General features: G+C 39.8%; 4 protein-coding genes across 4 annotated transcripts; 2 read left to right on the top strand and 2 right to left on the bottom strand.

The window, feature by feature from the left end:
• The first annotated feature begins 465 nt into the window (after window positions 1–465).
• On the top strand, window positions 466–2,594 carry psmd9 (proteasome 26S subunit, non-ATPase 9). The gene is made up of 6 exons (XM_079221943.1): window positions 466–609; window positions 731–830; window positions 1,379–1,572; window positions 1,714–1,815; window positions 2,019–2,107; window positions 2,392–2,594. The coding sequence occupies exons 1-6, from the start codon at window positions 484–486 to the stop codon at window positions 2,417–2,419; spliced, it is 639 nt and encodes a 212-aa protein (XP_079078069.1). The 5' UTR covers window positions 466–483; the 3' UTR covers window positions 2,420–2,594.
• A 707-nt stretch (window positions 2,595–3,301) lies between these two features.
• On the bottom strand, window positions 3,302–6,911 carry gtf2h3 (general transcription factor IIH, polypeptide 3). The gene is made up of 13 exons (XM_079221930.1): window positions 6,792–6,911; window positions 6,575–6,654; window positions 6,364–6,470; window positions 5,583–5,725; window positions 5,308–5,370; window positions 5,008–5,037; window positions 4,895–4,923; window positions 4,741–4,815; window positions 4,565–4,618; window positions 4,411–4,479; window positions 4,165–4,300; window positions 4,010–4,046; window positions 3,302–3,857 (listed from the first exon to the last, which is right to left on the bottom strand). Exons 1-13 carry the CDS (start codon window positions 6,799–6,801, stop codon window positions 3,788–3,790), a joined length of 903 nt encoding a protein of 300 aa, XP_079078056.1. The 5' UTR covers window positions 6,802–6,911; the 3' UTR covers window positions 3,302–3,787.
• Window positions 6,912–7,773: 862 nt separating this feature from the next.
• Window positions 7,774–9,072, bottom strand: LOC306740153 (Rieske domain-containing protein-like; the record flags this gene model as incomplete). Its single annotated transcript, XM_079222259.1, has 3 exons — window positions 7,774–8,421; window positions 8,620–8,654; window positions 8,856–9,072. 3 exons carry the CDS (start codon window positions 9,070–9,072, stop codon window positions 8,131–8,133), a joined length of 543 nt encoding a protein of 180 aa, XP_079078385.1. The 3' UTR covers window positions 7,774–8,130.
• A 2,642-nt stretch (window positions 9,073–11,714) lies between these two features.
• LOC306740213 (kinesin-like protein KIF24) lies at window positions 11,715–17,405 on the top strand (the record flags this gene model as incomplete). The annotated part of the gene is made up of 14 exons (XM_079222315.1): window positions 11,715–11,799; window positions 11,934–12,045; window positions 12,132–12,405; window positions 12,772–12,827; window positions 12,985–13,147; window positions 13,729–13,826; window positions 13,997–14,212; window positions 14,454–14,523; window positions 15,364–15,485; window positions 15,650–15,755; window positions 15,981–16,052; window positions 16,181–16,290; window positions 16,554–17,158; window positions 17,341–17,405. Exons 2-14 carry the CDS (start codon window positions 11,987–11,989, stop codon window positions 17,403–17,405), a joined length of 2,016 nt encoding a protein of 671 aa, XP_079078441.1. The 5' UTR covers window positions 11,715–11,799; window positions 11,934–11,986.
• Window positions 17,406–21,462: the final 4,057 nt, after the last annotated feature.

Below are 21,462 nucleotides of genomic sequence, written 5' to 3'. Positions count from 1 at the left end.
ATTCGAGAAAACAAACATTTGGTCTGCAGTACATTTTTGGTTATTTGCTTGTTTGCAAATGGAAAATGTACTGTGTGAAATCAAATCCTTGGCTGAGTTTGATGTGTTCTTAAATAATAAATATTGAGTATACATTTTCATTTATTTTATGATTTGAATGGTGCTTTGCTGTGGGAAGTAGAACAGAGTTTATGTTTGGTGTTGGTGATCGTATTACATCAACCATCACATTATTTAAAGGAAGAACTTAAATTTGAGAACGGAAAATGCTCTTCCACGGCTAAAGTATAATATAATAGTCATGGTGTACAGTGCATGGCGGACTATAGAGGAGAGCCTCCCTCTTCTGGAAAGCTAGCTTTCATGTTTTCCTCCACCAGCTGAGGGCAGTAAAGTGCGTCTACTGTCGTAAACCTACTACAAAGAAGACAACGAAGAAGACCGTAGTGACGTTGCGGTTTGTTCCCGGATGTAGCTGCAACCATGAAGATGACAGAGGAAAACAGTGCTGGAGAGTCGGAAATAACAATGGATGATGTAAAAAATCTGGTGAAACAGAAAGATGAAATTGAAGAACAGATAAAGGCTTATTACGATGTTTTGGAAGACGTAAGTTAGTTAGCTAGACAGACACGCAGCTCAAAGCTCACCCAAGGGTGCAGTCATCACCCCACATGAATAACATGCCTTTCTTTACTTCTCTATCGCTCACGTCACTTCATGTTTACAGCAAGGTGTCGGAGTTGAAGGTGCCTTGGTTGACCCAGAGGGCTTCCCCCGAGCAGATGTTAATGTTTACCAGATCAGGACAGCAAGAAACAGTATTTCATGTAAGTGGTTTCCAGTGTTTTCTCTGAGAAGACATTTGAGCAACTTTGTTGCTCAATTTACAGCAACCCACGTGTTCACAACTGTAACGATTCTCCAGCAGCAAAGCTGTAATTATGTTACATTAACGCAGAGAGTCTAGCACATTGTATTGTGTTTAGTTATATTAGACAATAGGCTATTGGTTATAGGTTATTGTCTACAGACAGCATGCTCATTCTGAGCAGCATAGGGATGAACCTGTGCTGATGAAACCACAACCAATGTGACACCAACATGTCGTAGTTTAAACGTTGAACAATTTTTTTTTCTCACTATTTTCAGATCATTTCTTTATCTAAATGTTTATCAAGACATACTGTCAGAAGAATACACAATATGATGCCAGTACAACAACAACTGATGGACAGTTAATTAAGTTTGCACTGATACTATCACTTTTTAAGCTGATGTCAACTTATATTTATTGTATACAATATAGTTAGTCAACACATCAAGTTTGCTCCAAATTATTATTATTATTTTCAAGGTGCTGCTTTCATAATTGCAGGCCTGCAGAACGATCACAAGGCCATCATGAAGGAGATCGAAGAAGCTCTACACAAGCTGCACGCTCGGGAGAAGGCCAAGCGGGAAAAGGATGAGCCTGGAGCCCAGGGGGAGGCGATGGAGCAACAGGTCACACTGCCCCCTCCCTTTGCACAGGTGGATGCTGTGACACAAGGCTCACCTGCCTGTGGAGCTGTGAGTGATGTGTGAAATATGCTTTTGTATCTAGTAGTTGTTTCAGATAAACCATCAGAATGATTTGAGGTGGAGACCTAATTGAAACATACTTGTTTTTGTTCCAGCGATAATAGTAAATTGTTTTTTTTCTTTCAAAAGGGTCTCAGGGTTGGCGATGAAGTCATTGAGTTTGGTTCTGTGACCACGAAAAACTTTCAGAACCTCCAGAATATTGCTTCTGTGGTTCAACACAGTGAAGGTGTAAGTTCCTGACATCATTCATTCACCTTTTTGGGTTAGATTTAGATTTATCATACCTATCAGACCTTTTGTTAGAATTAGAAGAAATAGTCTGGTAATTCACCTTTCTATATCCATTTTCTTTTATGCCCAACCATAGATTACATTTTGTAACACACACTTAATATTTGTCACCTAAACTGCAATATCATGTCCTTTTACAGAAACCATTACGTGTCACAGTCATCCGGGATGGCCAGAAAGCTTCGATGAGCCTGACTCCTCAGCGCTGGTCAGGCAGAGGTCTGCTGGGGTGAGTGCTACAGACTATCCAAGCCATGGATATGGATTGACACATATTCATTAGTTAAAAGTACAGTTGATTAGCTGATATTTAGAATCAGAGAAAGCTGTGAAGCTCACAGGAACCAAGCTGATGAAAAGCTCCTAGTGAGAGGGGCATATAGTTTTCTCTTACATATATTTTTCCTTTGACTAATGGCAGTTATTCTGATAAGTACACCACATCAGATGTATTATTGCCGGGTGTTAAGTGGGTCACATCAATCACTAGTCTGTCCTTGTTTTCTTCATCAGATGCAACATTGTTCCAATCCATCGATGATCAACAGGACATTATGTGAAGCTCTTCTTCACCCACTGTACAAACTGACTTTGTACACGCTGCAGACATTTCCACCTGTTTCATTTCTCAATATCTTAATCCAAACGGGTAGTATTTTCTTTATACAAGGTCTTCAGAATGGTGTAGATGAAAATAAAGTGTCACATTACTTCTATTGAAGAGGCCATGCTGAATTTATTGAATAATAGCTGAACAAGCAATGCTCCATTAAACTACACTGAATTGAATCTTGCATGTTCTAACAATTACATGTTGGCATTAAGAGTTAACGCTTCTTTCTCTCCAGAGCATGGATTCACTCAGCGAATGTTTTTGCAATTAGTCCGTTTCATTCATCTTTTTCTCGTGGGCAAGTGCTCATTTTGGCGTGAGATTACCACCAGAGGCACATAGGCTTAATTTAAGATATCCCTTACAAAACTCTGGAGTGTAAACTATCTTGCAGTGATCTGATGTAAAAAAAAAAAAAAAGACTTAGACTTAAAAATAGTTAACTTTCATCAATAAAGGGTTCTTTTCCACTCTTGGATAACACATGATCCATCATATATGGTATGGCACAGCAACAGAAAATCTTGGTAAAATTATAGATTATTCCCAATTTAATTTATATACTTAAACTTACATATGTCATTTAGTTTTGAGTGAATTTGAAAACATATTCTTGGCTTAATACAGCTTCTCCACCTGTTTGGAAGCTGAACACAATTCAACTGAACTCTTTAAGTAAAATGTTTCAACCTCAACACATAATTGATTCAGTTAAAAGAAACAAAGATTGAATCTGCACAGCTATGTCTGTTGAAAGGTCCACACTATGACAAAGGCAAAACAAGATGTGTGACAAACATTTCTAAGAACAAGTGTTTTATTTTAATTATATAAAAATGTACATCACAAAAATGCCATAAAAAGCAATAACTCCATTTACATTAGGATGAGTGAATTATCTTTTCTAAACATAATTGTTTCTATCAATATGAACAAAACAATCACACATAAATTAAGACTCGTGAGAAAATGTTGACCCAACTAAATGTTAGAGTGCATGTCGCATACGTTACATAAATCTATTGACCAAACTGTTTTGGAAAACAATATTTCTAAAAAAGAAGAAATATTTGACAGGTTGAGGTGAACTTGATTCTCTTGAAATGAGAGCACTTAAGTGAAGTAATCAGCCTCTGTATGTAAAGATAGTCAACATGTTCACGTGATCCAACTACCTCAAAGTCCAGGATGTCACTGAAGTTTGTTACAAATATATACTAAACAAAATGGTATAATTTGCTCATTACGAAAAGGAAACTAACTAAATCCACTACATTAGTGTAATCTTAAGAAAAATCATGCAGGTTGCTTGAGTTTCTTCTTTTTGGGCTTGACCATCTGTGGTAGTTGGATTTTGAAGGCAGTCCTAAAAAGAAAAACATTTCATATCATGTTAATACAAAGTGAAGATAAAATCAAGTTGTATAATTCCAGATGTACAGTATGTAACAGTGTTCAGAAGAAAGAGATTTTCTATTAAATATTTCTGCTAATATATATATTAATTCAAAGACTTACTCGCAAGTTGTGCAAATGGGGCTGAAGTTGCAGAATACTTAAATAAGAGAAGACAGGACAAAGCATCACCACAAAAACATACTGTAGCTGCAGATTTGACTAGCAATAAAGACCGAGGTTATGTATTTGTTTCTTTAACTGGAAAACAATCTTACTTGACAGACAAACTGAGCACACATAACCAATCTCAATGAGGTTGCGGTGGCAGAAACATGCCGCTCTGTAGTCCACGTGTGCAGGCGGCGGCAGCACCAGCTGGGAACGCTGCTCAGAGTCAGGCAGGAACACCCACTGGCCAGAAAACACCATCATCAACAACACACAGCAGACTTTTTGTTGTTGTTACAGAAAGGTGGGCTGAAAGATTCTCAGAAATGTGCAAATCTGTACTGCACTCTCACCAAAAGGTATTGTGCCAGGGCAACTTTCTGTGGTATCTTGAGGTACAATCCTCCAGTTATATCGCAAGCCTACAAAACAAACATCTAAAAAGGTAAAAAGAAAACCTGGGCACAGGTTGTAGTCCTGTGTCCTAACAAAGTCATAGATATATACCTGCTGAAGGAGACCTGAGTCCGAGTCCAACACACAGGCATCGATCAAGATGTTCTGTTTTAAAATACAAAACAAATTGATTTAAAATAAACAATATATATATAAGTTACTCAAAAAGTGAACAGGACAGAAAAAGTGAACAGGACAGAAAACACAAGCAAGATCAGGGATTGTACCTGCTTTTGGGCAGCAAAAATGACATTCATGAAGTTCATGTACTGGCGGGCACAGTCCTCTGCTGCTTTTATAACCTAACCGATAAAATAAAGGGGCTGTGTTCAAAGTCATGCAATAAAACAAAAGCATTAAATTAGGCCATTCAGAGCTCACCAATATTCTTGATTTTATTTCATGTCCAACTAAAAAAAGAAAAAGCAACATTTATTAGTATTGAATGGACCCATTGAAGAGCATCATTAAGCTTAATAAAAACATTTAATTACCTTCATATTCTTTTGAGACCCTGTTAATATCTGAATAATAAAGGATTAAGGAATTTGCAAAACATCTCCAGCTCTCCGTCACCCACACTCATTGCTGTGTACAGAAAGAAAAGTAGGAAAAGTGGGAAGTCTTAACATAAAAAAACACCACTTAATCTTCAACATATACACTTCTGTGCAGTAATTAGTTCATGGGAATTCATTCCTGTTTGTCGCTTTGATTATTATTATCTGAAAAAAGTCCATGTGATGTCATAAATGATAAAACTGTAAATAGTGTTTTTTTGATTAAAAGGATACAGCAGAGCGCTTTGGCAAGGGTTCCAGCCAACAAAGTATCAGTTGAATTTCCGCTCACTTCAGCTGTAATCACATAAAACGCATTTTCAATTTTAAAGAGTCATTCATAGTCTACAGTGTCAGAAAACACCTGAAAATAAAGCGAGAAATACAACACATTAACTGCAAAGAAAGCTACCAAACTTTTTTGCATGTTGAGAAAGCCCAAGTGCTTAAACATACTGAACATATAGTTCATGTACATTTTACCCACACAGAAAAAGACTTGTACTTACTTTTTGACATAACATTCCTGATCTCTTCAGCAATAAAGTTATTGGCGACTGATAGGAGTTCATATTTCCCATCCCCACTGGAGGATGCATCATCCCCACTGCTGTCTCCCATTCTCCAGTTCTTACTGGGATACAGGAAGTGACTGAAACAAAGTAAGTTAGATAGACGTGCATATAAGCCGAGACCGGAGCAAAGCATTACACTCAAGACACTCAGCCCTTCAAGCCTTAGCGGAAGAAGTACTCCTATCGTAGTAAGTAAAAGTACCAATACAACAATGTACGATCGAGGGGAAGGTAGTTTTAGCCATTTTAAATATTGTTGGGTAGTGTAGACCTAGTGGTTGAGCGCCCTCAAAACAGTCACAACATACTGTACTTCTGAAGCTGTGAGATTATTATTGGGGTAGGAACTAAGAAAAGGCTGTTCTGCTGCACAACTATGTCTTCATTTTTGGACTGAATCTTTCTTTTTTGGTGAGATACTGAATCAAATTATTATTGACATGAAACCATGTGAGAAGTTTAAAGATGACCTCTTTGGTTGTGTTGCTAACAACTGGAGATATCTAGAGGCCCCAACTAGGCTGTTTTTTTTTTTGTGAGGGGCCATGAAAACAAACCAAAGTTGTTTAATTTATGAGCTTTTTATCCGTTTTTATGTTTGAAAAAAATAAGTAACCAGAAACTGTAGCTTTCAAGTAAATGCAGTGGGGTAAATGATACATTACGCCTCTCCCTAATATGTTTCCACCAAAAGGAAAGTGCTCCAGCAGCTTACCTGTCTTCACAGTGACTGGCGATGACAGCCAGCTTGTTCGTCCTGGCCATGGCCATGTGGGAGTTGCCCAACACCATGACTGCATCCAGACACTTGGACAAGGTGAGCTGGGAGCGGAGACAAGAGGACAGTTGACGGTGTTGTTTAGCCGCAGCCACATTTAAAAACCCACAATCTGAAAACCATCCATAACAAGACTTCATCGTCCTACCTCTGTCGCACGCTGAGCCTGCTGCCCCCACCATATCGGATTCACATCCACAACGATGACCAGCAGATTGATTTCTTCTTCTGAGGAAATGTTGGAAACAAGTTAACAAAATGCAACACAATGCAACAAGCTAACCAGTTCTTCTCTACAACTGTAACGCTACAACACTGTGAAATAACTGTATTATCTGCATCAATCGGACTAAAGCTAGACATACCTGATGCCATCACAGCAAGTTACATGAAACCAGAGACCAAAAAGTGATAACTGTTGTTCTCCTGGAGCTTCATCTTCTGTTAGCTTCCATCTTTGATTTGGAAATGTAAACACTATCCGAAAAATAATGAGCGTTTCAAGGTCTGGATAATCTGTATATGTGTATATAAGTCAATAAAAACTGACACTTGTGAAAATGAAGCCACGTTAGCCTGCTACTGCTATGTTGCTCTTCTTCTGCCTTTCATATTGGTATCGCATGGCGCACTGCTGCCATCTAGCGTCCGTCTGCCGTAAATTCACATCCACGGTACAACCATGCGTTTTCACCTGATTAGAACTGATCAGAATAAGTATTCAGATATCTTATGTAAGGAATAGTAGAAATATAAGAATACTCAACTACGAGTAAAAAAATATATCCTGAATTCAAAATCTGAGGTCAGAAAAAGAACAGTATTATCAGCTAAATGCACATTAAGTATTTGTTATGTAGACAAACAACTACTGTGATTGTAATATTTATCATTGGATTGTAGTTACTAAAACAATGATGTGGAAGTAGCATTTTACTTCTGTAGTTGGTCAAGTTGGAGCTCATTTGGACGACAATGTACTGTTGGGTAATTTCATATATACCAACAAGCTGATTTAATGTTTTGGTTGTAAAATCAGCAAAGTAATTATCTATAATTCTAGATTTGTGTTGCATTGCATTCAGGAGTACTTAGCTGTGTATATAATGACAATTGACACAATGGCACCATAAGAACAAGTCTTATATAATTTACCGTGACAATGGGACATACAAATAATAATCCTTCTTGTCTACCAAAAATATTTTTTTTATTTAATAACTAGAATTCTGTAGCAAACCAACTTCAGTATGAAAGAACTGCAACACCAAGTGTTAGCATAAAATAAATAAATAGTTTACTACATTTCTAAATCATATTGTTCAATGTCTTTAGTAATGCCCGGTTTTCTGGAGTTCATCAGAGAAAGAGCATAGTCCTGAACATTAAACAGCACAAAACTCTAAGGATGTCCAGTTGAAGCACTGAAAGGACACACATCCTGCAACTGCAGTTTGAATGTCCTATATTCTATTACTACAGGGATTCATACATCATTTTCAAATATTTGTCTCTGTCATAGGCTAATTGGCTCACACACTTTAAGTAACAGTTTTTTGATAATTATTATTGTGACAAGCGGATTCTGAAGGTTTGAAATGCTTTCCAATGAAATATAATACAACTTCTTACATTGTCTTTGCAATATTTCAGTATTTGTGGTTGAGTTATCAATCACCTCTAAAACAATCCTTGAGTCTCTGGTTATTTCTTGGCCATGGGTTTTGGCCGGGTCTTGATTAAGTCAGTAATATATCTTTCAGTCTGGTAAACATCTGACTCGATGTCCTCACAAGAGTCGTTCAGTGTGACGTATACATTCCCGTTGACCTCAGTGACCTTGTGAATTCTCTGTTTGACACCCTTGGAGCGCCAGTGTGTTCTCAGGGGTTTGGCTGAAGGATCTTCCACGGCTTGGTAAAGCCCTTCCCCTTCTGCGAGTGTGATCTTGTACTTGTGCCACGGACACACGATACACAGCCGCCCATTAAACTCCTGATGTTGGCACAGCATGAAGATGATTAGAGAGATAAGACTGTCGCAGCTATAGAGGAAGTCTTATGAGAATACTTTTAACATATATTTATTCTTCATACACAGGCAAGCTTGAACAAGGGCATTGCAACAAACTGAAACATATTATAAACATTAAGTGGCTACTTTACTGCAATACAAATAGAATATATATCTTACCTCAATGTCTCCATACTGTAATTCACCACCTGAATCTGTCAGTGGAAAAACAAGTGTCACTATAGGCCTCAGTGTAATGAGCCATTGCAGAAAGTAAATTCCACACTATAAATATAATCCGACAATAAATAGCATCATCTTTCTAAATGTATCAACAGGAAAACAACTAAAGGTTAGGACAGGCTGCACCATTGTAGTTTCCTGCATTTATCAACACACACACACACACAGCTTACGGTAGCAGCGTAGGTCCATTGCATGAAGCTGCCCCTGGTGGTACAGAACCAGTATATCTCTGCATCCATTCACCATCTTGGTCACACGCCCGGCCATGACAATGTCCTCTTTCTTCCCGATGAAGTGGGAGGCAGCGGGAGAGGAGGAAGAAGAGGAAGATGGAGGGAGAGTGGAGGAAGAAGAGGAATTCTGAGAGGTTTCCTCCTCAGAAGACATGTCGATCACTTCTTACAGCAGGTGTCCTGGTATGAATAAGAATATAGTTTATAATTATTAAAATAGTTGTGAGGACATGATTAATAGCAAAATAGATAGTAATGAATAGTTTTTATGAAAAAAACCTATTCAACTTAATTCACTTGCAATACAATTCATATGCAAATAACAATACACAGCTTGTCCAAATAATATCTCTGTCACTGCACTGAGTTAAGATGCTGACCTTTGAATCCCAATCAGTTATACACTGATGAACAGAACATATTGAATGTTGCTGAAAGGTGTTTTGAACATCTGCTTCATTCATTTCCTCCACTTATAATTGGGAGATGAGATGCTGCATGAATATTTAAAAAGTTCAGAAGGAAAAAAGGAAAGAAACACAATGACAGTTTTAGGATGCACCAATAGATTTCTTAAGGGTAATTATTTACAAACAGCAACCCTTAAATTATCAGAAAGAAATGTGAGTTAGTGATTGAAATGATAAAAAAACAGAATGGGGAAATCAACAAACCATAAGCAATACATGAGTAGTTTCCTCTTTAAAAGCGGCTTCTTCCAGTTAATAATTAAGTAACCATTCAATGCAAGCCCAAGTTAAATCTGCCTACCTTTTAACGTTGCCAGTTTACATATCTGACACCCCGACTGTCTGCAGTGACAGTTAGTTGCAGTGGCAACCGTCCTCGCGGTAGGGGTCTGGCAGCAGCCTGGTTCCTGGAGGGTTTGGCTCCATGTTCGAAGCGGGATATGCGCCTTTTTCTCGCTAAAGTTACACACACGAATGAATGTCCTAGTGCTGTATCCGCATTAAATATAACGTGTTTATTTTGTTCATGTATCAAGGTAAAAACCAAACGTCGTTAGCGTTTCAAGTGAGCCATGTGCCAAAGCAAAGGCAGAGCCAATGTTGTGTGTTACGTCCAATGTTGTCCCCAGTGAAACACGGTCTCATGAACCACATTCCATGGAGTCCTTCCCCTTTTTGACTTAACACTGTTTAATTAACAAAATTTCCTCCAGAGAGTGTGCTAAGAATACACGAAGTGTGCAAGTATGCATTCGCTGGTGAGGTATAAGCTGTAATATACAGTTACGGTAGGCCTATACAGTTTGCCAATATACAGTAGGATTACCGCATGGACCAATGAGAGTAAATGATGAAGATAATACAACAAATAAAACTGCAATTAAAGAATACTTCTATTAGTATCGTACTATTTATATATCTATAACGGCAACCAAATTGCCATCTTGAACATGAATTGTATTGTAATGTACAGAGCATGGGTGTGCATGTTGTCACCATTCTCTATACAATATTCTATTTTAAGAATGTTCAAAATAAATCAATAAATAACAATAATAATCCACGTTTTATCATTCATAAATCCAGAAAATATATGTCTATTAGCATCAGCTCTCCATAGTATGTTGTAAACCCAGCGGGGCAAGTCTGAGAAGGCTGTTTGTCTCAGCAGGTTTGTTGGTGGGCATTAAGCCCTCTGAGGGATTATCTCTTTCATGCTGAAGTGAGCGTAATTTGACCGACTGTCCTTCTGAAATTCTGCATTTAAATCATAGTTCGGTAAAGTTGGAAAGAGATTCATTAAATCATATATCATTTCGTATCCTAACTTCTGCCCCCGTGGGTGCTATCACACCTGTCTGTGCAGGAGCTGAGCTCTAAACCCACGCGCCCGCATCAAACCATTTTCGTCGCTACGGAGACCGACGTTTGTGTACGGAAATAGTGATACTACTCACGCTCCTAACTTTGTGAAAAATTAATGCATGTTGTCAGTTCGTGCTTGTTCAGATAAACCGTCGTGTTCACTCATTTGTCAATGGTTGAGTCTGGAGGGAATCAGGTACGTTTCATTTATATTATTATTTATTATTGCCATTTGTAGAAATGTATCAGCTTTACAGGTTGTCATTTCCTACACACAGGCACTTACTTGTCTAATAATGTAGGATGTGAATTTTTATTTGACAACAATTTATAAACCACAATAACATTTTCCTTTTATTTGGAGGTTTGGGCTTGTTGTAATAACAGACCATCCCTGCTATGGCCAGAAGTCAACAACCCACTACCCCTTGACTGCATGCTTTATGGCTAAGATGGCCTTAAGTGTAATGTATACTGCTCTGTGGGTTGTCTTCTTGTAATTTGATTTGCAGAATTAACAGTTGCTGACACCTAAATCCCAAAAAGTGTTTGCTGTAAGGCTTGTGGCACACCCCGGAGGAAATATAGACCTCAAGGAGGGGGATGAGTTTGCGCAGTGTACTGTTTCATAAACACAGCAATGCACAGCCCTCTCACCTAATGCATGCATATGAAGAGGATCGCATTCAAGTGACAGATGGCTGGACTGTCGCTGCTGCCAGCCAATCTACTTTAGAAGCCGAGGAAGCAACAGTTGCACGTCTGTGTCTGCTATATTTACCATATTTGCTGAGGCACATAAATGTGTGACATGGTTGCACTGTGCTGCCTTGGCTCCATACAGACAAAGTGTCAAATGTCAGCATCATACCAGTGTTGTGTGCTTTGCTTGACACCACAACTGTGCAGCGTGGTAGTAAAGACGCAGTGACCGACCAGACTATTGGCCATCAGTCTCTGACTGGAATCACTGAGGGAGAGAAAATAGCGAGGAAAAAAGGCAGTGTCGGGGGCTTGTGTAGTGGCGATTCAAGTTTGTAGTTATTGTGAGTTTATTTCTGTATGTTTAGCCTGTTGTCATATAATTACGCTAGTTGTAGCCTGCAGTCATTTCTCGCATGCCTTTGATTTGTGTGACCAACCGACAAAGAGACTAAAGCAACATGTCTGCCACTGCCAGGGTATGAGTGGAGAGAAGTAAAAGAAAAAGAGAGAGAAAAGGAAGGAGAGGACATGCCACTTGGCCTGTATGAGTGTCTGAGGGCTGTCGGGCTACAGAGTCATCATGCCAGGTAATCTCACTCACATCACATCCAAACTCACAATTGTCCTGAACCGTCCTCAGACCATCTAGCTTCCTCTGTTTTCTATCCTTCAGGTTTACCTCGGGGGGTGTTCATCGGGCAGCCCACCTTTCGGTGCTGACAATGGAGGACTATCCCGACCTGGGAATCCACTCTATGGAGGACAGGACTCGGCTCTTCCACCTGGTCCAAATGGTCAAAGCTCTTGACCTTGAATATGAAGATGATGGTACAGATTACGATGCTGATGGTGGCGAGGAAGGCTACCCTGGAGCAGAGAGTAGCTTTTATGGTTGTGTAGATCCTGATGACGATGTATGGGATGATGACAATGAGAAGGGCGCTGCTGTGAGTAAGCTAAATGCAACACGTTTTTCTAAACCGCCACACGTTCGCAGGCGGCTTGATTTCAATTGTGAAACCATGGATCATCATCTAAAGCTATTTCATGGAACAAAAGATACTGTTCATGTCTGTGCAAGTCATAGAAATAATGTGGCAGATCAGGGCAAAGGATCAGCTATACCTGTCCAGCTTGACACTGGCTGCAAAGGGAAAAACAACCACAGGCCGGAGTTCCATAGTAGGTTTAGCAACAAACTTGGGCACAAAGTTAGAACAGGAATCTCTAGGAAGGAAAAACTCTACTCCGAAATAAACAGTAACATGGCTGCTGAACACACGGCTAAGCCAACACCTGTTTATGAATCAAAGAGAACAGCTGGCTACAACTATGGACTACCACTGAGTTCCCCTGCTCCAAACAAAAAGTAAGTGGCAGTGGTTTGTGTTGCATTCTTTATGTGGTTGTGTCTTTTCTTTTGCATAACAGCTTTGTGTGTGTGTGTGTGTGTGTGTGTGTGTGTGTGTGTGTGTGTGTGTGTGTGTGTGTGTGTGTGTGTGTGTGTGTGTGTGTGTGTGTTGCAGGCAACCAGTGGGGCAACGGATCAGTGTGTGTCTGAGGAAAAGACCTCTGACTCACACAGAGTGCAGAAGAGGAGAGGAAGATGTTGTAACAACTTTGACTGGAGAGTGTGTGATTGTCCATGAAAGTAAAGAGGCTGTGGATCTCTCACAGTACACACTACAGGTAATGTCTTGAGAGGAGACACTGAGATCAATGTTTTGTCTAAAACTGTGTTTTCAATACTGTAGGTACAACTACAGATAGAAGTGTCTCCAAATAAACACACATGCTCATCAAACTGTGATGATGTCAGAGTGGCAATCCTGAAGATTTCCATCATGTTGACTTAGCTTTTCCATTTGAGTAAAAACAAAAGAAGTGTGCTCAGAGTTTAGCAGTATGAAGTAATTTTGTTTATACATAATGTTTAAAGAATTGTGTGCATATTTCCATTTTTTTGTGTGTATACAATGTATAAAAACTGTGAAACAGCATTTTTTCGTCACAGGAATGTTGCCAAAGACACTATTACAGTTGGTAATACTGCAAATATGTAAATATTGCAATACTTTAATTAGTAGGCCATAGGCTCTAACACCATTGTGTTATCTACTTTGATGAAAGCGACTTAACTTAATTTATTTACATGAAAATCTGAGATTGCCACTTTAAGTAATGTTTTTCATGATCAACTACCTGAATTGTGTGCAGGGTCACCTTGACATGGCTTGACACGCATATCCCTTGGTCTTTTGTCCCTGCAGCACAGGTTCTACTTTGACCAGGTTTTTGGGGAGAAGAGCTCCAATGAGGAGGTGTATCGAAGAACTGCATATCCTCTGGTCCAACACATGCTCAATGGGTAGGTTAGCATTAACCTACTATCCTTTCTTTTCAAATGCACTAAAGTCCAATTTGGTCAATTCTGGGGCTTGAAGTAAATGCTTTTTTGCCGTTGTGTTTCTACAAATCTGTGCTCTTTAGCTATCTTTATTTGCTTGTTTTGTTTGTTCTGTGTGTGTGTGTCCATAGAGGTAAGGCCACCTGCTTTGCATATGGCCAGACAGGTGCAGGGAAGACTCACACCATGTTGGGTTCTCCTTTGAGACCAGGGTTGTATGCATTGGCAGTCCTGGACATCTTTGCGTACCTCTCCACCACTCACATGCACTCACCCTTGCTGGTGTATGTCAGTTTCTTTGAGATATACTGTGGTCAGCTGTATGACCTGTTGGACCAAAGAAAAAGGTTTGTGATGTGTTAAAAGAGCGTAAGAATTTTTGAGGTGGAGTTGCTTTTGAAGAATGATGAAAAGATAACCATATAGCAATTGATCAAAAACGGATGTCCTAGTTTCCCCATAGACATGATACATTTTTGGTAACATCATCATCAAAGAAAACCTCTTCTTATCACTTGGAAGCATGAGAAACCTTGATTTTCTGCTTTCTTGATTTCTTCTCCCTCTTTGTATCTCTTCCTTCATTAGGTTGTTTGCCAGGGAGGATGGACAAAAGGTGGTCCACATTGTTGGACTGCGTGACATCAGAGTGGACTCAGTCAGATCACTGTTAGAGGTTTCCCCCTTTCAAATATCCTCATGTCCATAGTAGTCAAGTGCTGGATTACTAAATGTAATGTAATATGCATACCTGTTTTCATTAGTGTATAATCACCTGAGACTAGGAATCGTTGTATTTTTGTTAGATTGGACTGAGCCCTTCATATATAGGGATCAGGACCTCTTCACGGAGTCCACCGTGTTGCACCGCCATGTTTCTGCAGTAGCCCAGAATAGACAAACCCAACACTGGCTAGAGAGATCCTTTCGTGCTTTTACATTACCCGAAGGCCACCGTAGTTCTTGTGACATGCTTGTAAAAACAGCAGTAACATGAGCCGCAGAGTGCAAAACAGTGGTACTTCTAGCTTCCCCCTGACTTCCGTTGCAGGTGTTGTAATTGTAAGGATGGCCTCTGAGCGAGTCCAACGGCATGGGAAGATTTTGAGTTCGATGGCTCATATCACCACAATCTTGGAAAGTTGGAGTGAGCAGAGGGATATTCAGTTGGTTGCATTCTGCAACCATGCCGCTAGATGCCAACACATCCCACACTGTGCCTTTTAAGTCTATTTGTGTTGTCACAAGAAAGACTCAATAGTATACTTTATATCACACTTGTTGGGTCATATTTCAAGTATTTAAGGTACTCAAAAGTCTGCTGGTGCATCCGCGAGGATATGAACACAACCTGAGGTGCTAGCTAGAGTTGATAAAGGACTTAAAAGCATATATATATTTACTGTTGTATTTCACTAAATATTGCTATGATTTCCGCATTGAACGATCTCTCTCTTTCCCATGTCTCCCTTCTGCATTCATCATTGCCCTTACAAAGGTGATTTCACGGGGTACAGAAGAGCGCACACAAGGAATGAGTGGCGTGAATCCCCTCTCCTCTCGTTCCCATGCCTTGCTTCGGATTCAGCTGAGAGATACGAACCAGCAGATTGCTGGTAGGTGAGTTACACTGTGTGCTTTATTCTATTGTAGGCTTATCATACACATTCTGTCTGTTTCCTTTTCTATTTAAAACACTACTAGTGTTATTGTATAGTATATCAGGTGAGCCCATTAGTATTGGCGGGTAATGACTGAACTAAGAAAGGTGTTTCTGCTTGCAGAATGTGGTTTGTGGACCTAGCAGGAAGTGAGCGGGCATCAGATACCAAAGAACCAGATAGGCAGAGTCGTATGGAGGCAGCTGAGATCAACCAGAGTCTATTGGCTGTAAGCCACACACACACACACACACACACACACACACACACACTCACTCACTCACTCACTCACTCACTCACTCACTCACTCACTCACTCACTCACTCACTCACTCACACTCTCTCTCTCTCTCTCTCTCTCTCTCTCTCTCTCGTTCAGAGATCACACAAAAAGTCAAAGACATTGAAGAAGGTATTAAAGGATTTTACATATTTTCTCATTTGTTTTTTCTCAGCTTAAAGAATGTATCAGGTCCCTTGATCAAGAGCAGTCCCACACACCTTTCAGACAAAGCAAACTTACTCAGGTACTAATACTCTTGACACTTGCGTGCGTGTGTGTGTGTATTTGTGTGTTTGTGATACAATGTGTCAATAATCTCTCCTGTGATCAATAATCTCTCCTGTGTTTTGGACTACATTTCCTCCTTTCTAGGTTTTGAAAGACTCGTTTGTTGGAAACTCAATGACATGCATGATTGCCAACATTTCACCTGGTCTCTTGGCAACTGAACACACATTAAATACACTGAGATACGCCGACCGGTAAGTGTTTACAATTAGTGTACATGGGATATTTGTTGCTGGAAACGTGTTGTTGTTTTTCTTAGACCTGTTGGATTTCATTCATCCTACTTAAAATTGTGGAAAATTAAATAGTATAATCATTCAAATACAATTTTTTTTAAATCTTGGTCCCATTGTTTTATACAGTCCTTTTTTAAATTATTTTATAGTGTCAAGGACTGTAGAGACAATCATCTGTGACTGTTATTTGAAATGTTATACATCTTCTTGGTTTTTCATAGGGTGAAGGAGTTGAAGGGACAAATAGGGCTGAGAGGTGGAAGAAGGGGCAAGACAATACACTCCCCCAAACGTAACCTGTCCAACAGCAGCAGCAGCATCCGAGGCAACATTGTTGGCACCAGAGGGAAAAGTCCCCCTAAAAAGCCAAAGCTAGGGCGGCAAAGAGAGGATTTCGGCCTCACCTCACCTACCACGAGATTGACCAGGAGGGCTTCAATTCTCTGCTCCACACCCAAAAACAGCAGATGGGGAGAAGAAACAAATCCAAGCGCAAGAATGGGGATTGGACTCGAACACATTACACCAGTCAGAGGTTTGGGAATAGGTGATACGAGGGAGAGAACAGGTGGGAGGGAAGGTAGAATAAGAAAAAGGTATGGAGTGACTGACAGTGTAGGCCACTCTGATGGTGAAAAACAGGTCATGGCAGGGCTGGTCTTGGGACAAGCGACAGATGAGCAGATTCTCTTGAGGGAGGTCCAGAAGGAATCTAGATTCAACCACAAAGAAAAGGAGAATCAACAAAGGCCTTTGAAAGAGGGAAGAAAGGAAGAAAGAAGACCGATAGAACAAGGAAGACAAGTGGAAAGCAGGAGAGACACAAGTACTGAAGTTGAAAGGCTACGTGAAAGAGATATGCAAAAAGATGATGAAAGGAATAAGGAGAGGGAGAGGCATCTTAGACAGTATCACCAGCAGCTGCAGCAGTTTATACCTTCATCAGCTTCTTCATCTGTCCATCTCTTTACACCCTCTACATGTCCGTCTTTTTCCTCTTCTACTCAGGCTTCTTCTGTCCCTCCATCTTCCTGTTCTTCTCTCCAAAACACTTCCTGCTTCTCAGTTTCTGACCGTACGCAGCATGGTTTGAAAATTTTAGATGCATGCAGAGCTAGGGTTAAGGTTAGGGCTGATTGTAACACTACAGAGTTGTCTTTCTTTCCTAGTGGAGACATGTGCTTACAAACTGAAACCTCTCTAAGCTACAGTAAAAATAGTTATGAGGTTGGTCTTAGTGGCTCAGGTGGTGTTGGTGAAAAGTGGAGGGTATCTAGTGAGGGAACAGAGGAAGTATTTGGACAAGACAGAGGTAAACATGAGAAGAAGTCACAGAAAGAAACAGGGGAAGGAGATGTAAGAGTAAGGAGGGAAGAGTGGAGGCCAGCTGGGGTGGAAGGAGGAAGAGAGAGGTGGTGGGCTACAACATCAGAGACAGAGCGGGCGAACAGGATGACAGGTGCAATACCAGCTGATGTAGAGGCGTTAGTGGTGTACAACTGTGACTCAGAAGAGAGCGGAGAAGTGGGTGCGGAAGAAACAGATCCCTCAGATGTCCCAGCTGATGAAGTGTGGAGTACTGAGGAGCGAGAAGAAGTTGATGGCTACAGTTTACCGTCCACCCACAGCGGCATTGACAGCAACAGCCTCTTTAACCAACCTCCTGCTGAGTCATCCCATCAACGAGCTCCAGCAGAACGACCCCTCTCTCCCGCCTGGGAACATACCAACGCACTCGTGACCCCTAAGAAACTCAGTGATCTTAACCGTAAGTTTAAACATACCAGATGCCCCTCACACATTGCCCCTCTGCCATTGGAAACTGCTCAACAGGAAATGACTTCAAGCAGCTATAAAGAGAAGCAACCACGGCTTGCTGCTCACGCCAATAGAACAAACTTTTCAAATTCTCAATCGGCCACACTACCTCTCACTACTCCCATCAGACGGAGTGGTTGTAAAATACCTGCTAAACCCCTTAACATATTATCTGAAAGTCCAGCTTACACAATGGTACACAACCATTCAGAGGTCAGAGCCAAAAGGTGTGTTTTACCTCAAGAAGTGACTGCAGATTCTTTCAGTTACACCATAGACCCAATTAGCATCTCCTTGCATCAAGTGGACCTACAGACCGCCACAGCCTCGCTCCTCCAAGGGGAACAGAAAGAAACCTCACTGTGTTCGCTTGAGATTGAAAGAGAAGAAGATGATAGGAGGGAAGAGCAAAAAGAACGTCTCACATATGAGGAGATGGCGGGGAAAATGGTAGTGGACAAGGACGTGGAATTTCGCTCGTCTTTTTTGGAGCTGCTAAAGGCAAAGACCGTCTGCCCTCTCATCTCTGACTCCATGACAGCTACAAATCTCACTGGGCAAATAAAAGGCACGTGTTGCGTCACCTCTGACCATTGTGGAAGAGGTCAATGTGAGTTATGTGTGTGTTTTTATGAGTGGACTAACTAGTGCTTAAGAACTATCATGTGAACTGTTTTTGTTAATCTTGTCCAGGTATGAAGAAGCCTCCTATTCCTGAGGTTATGCTGGTGTCTTTCCAGGACCAAGAGAACAATCAGAAACCCCAAACTACGCCAGCTATTGAGGTCCTGGGCTACATACCTCTTGAATCCCCACTTAAAACCTCTACTTCTATCATGCAGTCCATATCATCCTCTGTCAAGCAGTCTGGAAACACTAGTTCACCCGGCTCACACAATCTAATGACATATGGTGCCACCCATGTGCCACCAGAATATGCACCCTATATGCTCAGCAAACTTGCTTTTTCCATTTCAACACCACAGTCAGATCGTGTTTTGGGCCATTTGAACACAGTGCCAAAGCAGTGTCACACAGTACATTCAAATCAAATGAGCAACTCAAACATCTCACTCCAACAAAATGGTTATATAGAATCAAATAGTCAAGAGAGCACCAGCAATCACAAAATTACACCCATCATCAATCTGTCTACGCTGGAAGATTTGGATCACGGGCAGTAAGTACCTGGAATATCACAATGTGGTTTCCACAATCATTCTCAATGAGCGTTTGAGAAACCAGAGCACATTATACTGAGACATAGCTAGTATTAATTCAACTACAAATTATGATAATACCCAACTGTAATACATTGATATTGAAATCTGATTACATGATAAGCCTGCAGACATGATACAGAAATCATTCTGACCTATTTAGTGACAGATTTAGAAAAGTTGTGTTGTATTTAGGGTATATTAGCTTAAATAAAAAATATGTTTTTCTTATCCAATCCAACTTTAGGTGGTGTGTTGTCCAGGCTCATTTGGAGGAGCTAGAAGAGATGGAAGCTTTATGTTGTAAAGAGGGGACCCTTCTGTGCCAGCAACCTGATATGGTCAGAATTAATCAAAGCCACATTTGTTAGTTGTTCCTTTTTGTAAACTACATTTTAAAATGTATTTAATTTGTCCCCACTCTCTGTCTTGCTATCTCTCAACAGGCATTCGGGGAGTATGCGTACAAACTGGTGGATATCATGGAGAGAAAGGCACGCTGTGTCCAGAGCATGATAGCTCAGCTGCAGCCATACCTTTAGCTGAGTGATTCTAATCGGCCATTCAACAGAGAAGAAGATAATCAGGATCCAATTGATTTAATTAATTAAGTTGATAAGCAATACGCAGGAATATTTTTATGTGTAGCCTGCACATTAAAGAAATGGCAGGTATATGCAAAGCTGTGATGTTTATAAGTGCACAATATATTTTTCACTGACAACACTGTATACAATATGCCTCAATATTAGTATTGCTTTTATTTTATAAACGTACAATTGACTAAAGCTAAAGAGTTTACTGCTGGACAAATATTTATTGATGTGTGTAACATTAATATATGTGTTACTCAAGGGCTCTTGTGGGAAAACTTGTGAAGAGATGTTTCCCATGGAGACAATAATAAAGGATAGGTATTAGAATCAGATGTGATGGACATATGTCCATTTGTAGATGTGTGTGTGTGTTTCTTACGCGTTGGTGTGGGGTTGTTATTTTTTCATCTTCGATCCTCAGTGCTGGAAACATAATGATTCAGATCATTATAATATATTATGACATTCTTACACATTTATTTTTTTTTAATAATAATTGATCAAGTTCATCTTGAAATGGAGATGTATTACACAACTGTGAAAACTTGGATCACTGTTTTTTAAGAAATGAGGTTGTTTTAATTGCTGCTATTTGTGTAGCCTACTTTATCTTTTTGTTTAACCTAATCCAAAAGGTTTATTCTTTTCCAAACCCAGTCTTAGCCCAATCTTCAGATTTTCTCATTGTATCAGACTGATAATAATGTATCAGCTTTGGTCTTTCCTTTTCTTGGTCTTAAAAAACTACTGATCTTGAGAAAACACAGCACATGATAATTTGAGACATTCTGTTCTAAATCCCTCAATTCTGACTTGAGTTTTTGTATACCTTACTTCAAACTTGAAGTCAGGTTATCTACTGAGCTATTTACTGGACATGTGACAAGTGTAGTGCTATTGTATTTTATGTTTAGAAATTGTACGCCTTTTGTCTTTCAAAGCAATTAGGCTATTTGGTGTATTTTTTGTTTTTTCAGCTGAGGCGTTGAGGGTATTTGTTTTTGGAACAAAGTTCTACGGGTTTAAGATTTAATAAAATTTGCCTGAATATGTCTGTGTTGTGAAATATTTATATCAGGAAGTGGTGATTTGCTTATTATTTGAGTAGGGGAGTGTACAAATGTTGTTTTTACCTAGTCTATTTGCCTATTCAAATTGCCTTTAATATGAAAATGTATATATTCCACAAAAAACAAAGCTCAGAGTAAACGGGTGAATACAATTTGAATGTGAGATGCCAGTTTATAAAGACAATGCGAATTCAGTGGGTCGCATCTAGTATTACACCATCATCGAAGAAACTCACTGGACCTGTTATAGATCAAGAAAAGAAAAACGATGTTTCTTTAGAAACTCCTTCTTGAACAAAAGATCAATTAAATCATAACCCATCACATGAAGGCTATATCTGATCTCACATGATCATACGTTTACATATGTGGGGGGTTTTCTACATATGGATAAATCACCACATGATGTGTGAGAAAGGTTTTCAC

The sequence above is a fragment of the Taurulus bubalis genome (assembly GCF_910589615.1).
Source record: "Taurulus bubalis genome assembly, chromosome: 8".
Classification (NCBI taxonomy): domain Eukaryota; kingdom Metazoa; phylum Chordata; class Actinopteri; order Perciformes; family Cottidae; genus Taurulus; species Taurulus bubalis.
Note: the sequence above shows the minus strand (reverse complement) of the source record. Positions and strands in the feature narration are given on the sequence as shown.

What these genes read in the sequence shown, in the direction of transcription:
- psmd9 (XM_079221943.1), top strand. Translation starts at nt 484, where the DNA reads ATGAAGATGACAGAGGAAAACAGTGCTGGAGAGTCGGAAATAACAATG. An exon ending in GCTCACCTGCCTGTGGAGCT is followed by an intron (nt 1,573 to 1,713) that starts GTGAGTGATGTG and finishes TTCTTTCAAAAG; the next exon opens with GGTCTCAGGGTTGGCGATGA. An exon ending in TCAGGCAGAGGTCTGCTGGG is followed by an intron (nt 2,108 to 2,391) that starts GTGAGTGCTACA and finishes TTTCTTCATCAG; the next exon opens with ATGCAACATTGTTCCAATCC.
- gtf2h3 (XM_079221930.1), bottom strand. An exon ending in AGGCTCAGCGTGCGACAGAG is followed by an intron (nt 6,471 to 6,574) that starts GTAGGACGATGA and finishes CTCCGCTCCCAG; the next exon opens with CTCACCTTGTCCAAGTGTCT. An exon ending in CCCTGGCACAATACCTTTTG is followed by an intron (nt 4,301 to 4,410) that starts GTGAGAGTGCAG and finishes TTTTCTGGCCAG; the next exon opens with TGGGTGTTCCTGCCTGACTC.